We start from the raw sequence: 1,532 nt of genomic DNA, 5'->3' as shown, positions 1-1,532 counted from the left end.
ATCTCCAGTTTTGTAGCATGAACTCGTGTGGGCCGCTGAGGCTCGGGCTGATCCAGCCCACTCCAGCTTCTGCTCTGTGGCCATTCCGGACACTTGCACCTAAGGCACCTGCCTTTCCCCCCACTGGTTTACCACACCTGCCTCTGTGCGATGCTGTCTCCGGTTTGCTGTCAGTACTAAGCCAGGTCCTCAGCAAGGCAATGGCTAGGACCGACCTATGGGTGCCAGCGGGGACACCCCTTCCTTCTCCTGAATTCTCCCCAGCTTGAGCCCTGCTCCTCTGCGCCTCCCCAACCCTCCGATGGGAGGCCCCAGGCAGAGACAGGAGAGCACACATCGGGGACCAGCAGCCAGGCACCCAAGGCCAGGTGGCTGAACCCCAGAGAGCGGAGGGAGGGGACTCTCTCCTCAGGAGGCCCGCTCCCGCTGAGCATTAGTGACAAAGGGGACAACAGCCTTTGTTCTCCCAGGGATTGGTGAGGCTGCGCTGCCGAGGCGCAGAGCAGGCGGCGCCTGGGCACCAGTAATGCTCACTTTTGCATGCGGCATGGGGAAGGTTACAAGCTCCTGTCTTCTGGGGAAGGGGCTAGAGAGTTAGGGACTAGGGGTTGTGGGGGGGAAGTGAGGGGGTGCGTCTTGGCCAGGCTCTTTGTTTGCATTGGGGGCGGGGAGAGAGGAGTTGAAGGTGGATCCAAGCTTGCGCTCTGACAGTGGGGCAGATTCCTGAGTATGTCACTATGTTGCACACTCTCAGCTCACATGCACACACATGCACTCGCACAGACAGGCGGACAGAGGGTAGTGGCTCTCCGGGTTGCAGCAGCTTCGGCTGCCCGCAGCGCCACCACCGTGCGTCCAGAGGGGGAGTAGAAGAGGCTAGGCATTCGCGGAGCGACAGTTCCACGAGAAAGGAGGGAAAGTGGTGCAAACCTAGGTCCCCCAATACACACACACACACACACACACACACACACACAGCGGCCCTCGTTTCCCCTTTCTTGCCTGGGTTCACAGAGGTCATGGGCAGCTTACACTCCTGGAAAGAGGCCAGGAGTCCCGGAAGGGCGGAGCGCACTCGAGGGGAGCAAGGGAAACGAAGGGAAAGAAAGCAGGCGAACTCGGCGGGCTGGCTTACCCTTAGAAGCATCTTTCTCCTCTTTGGGCTTGGTCACCTTTCCACTCATAGATCCCAGCTTGCTTGACACGGTTCGCCCAGGAGACGGAAGTCCTCGCCGATCGGGCCGGACTTGGGAGAGTGTTTAGGCGGCAATTCTTTCAGATACTCTTCTCACCAGATACGTGGGTCTCAATAAAAACTTGGTCGTATTAATACCTATCATATTTATGATATGACCAGTAGTTCCCCAGGAATAGAGGTACATTTTTCATGGTCCTGAATATTATACGTGTTGATTTGTATATTTTGGTCCTTTCACTGCTTGCTACCATCTTTCTTTTAATTGTGCTACTTATACGAAATCAAAAGACCTTGTTCCTTTGAGGGGAAAAGATGGTCTGTTCCAGTTTAAGAT

General features: G+C 55.9%; 1 protein-coding gene across 2 annotated transcripts in view; it reads right to left on the bottom strand.

Annotated features, from left to right (window-relative positions):
* Nucleotides 1–1,274, bottom strand: part of FGF13 (fibroblast growth factor 13) — a 593,542-nt gene extending 592,268 nt beyond the window's left edge. The window contains exon 1 of one of the 2 annotated variants that reach the window (XM_006753296.1): nt 1,136–1,274. In XM_006753296.1, the coding sequence (XP_006753359.1) occupies nt 1,136–1,184 (49 nt within the window). In that variant the 5' untranslated portion in view covers nt 1,185–1,274. The remainder of the gene's footprint in view (nt 1–1,135) is intronic. The other variant, XM_015561681.1, reaches the window with a different exon arrangement.
* Nucleotides 1,275–1,532: the final 258 nt, after the last annotated feature.

Source organism: Myotis davidii, unplaced genomic scaffold (assembly GCF_000327345.1).
Source record: "Myotis davidii unplaced genomic scaffold, ASM32734v1 scaffold690, whole genome shotgun sequence".
NCBI lineage: Eukaryota > Metazoa > Chordata > Mammalia > Chiroptera > Vespertilionidae > Myotis > Myotis davidii.
This window is presented reverse-complemented; position numbering and strand designations above follow the sequence as displayed.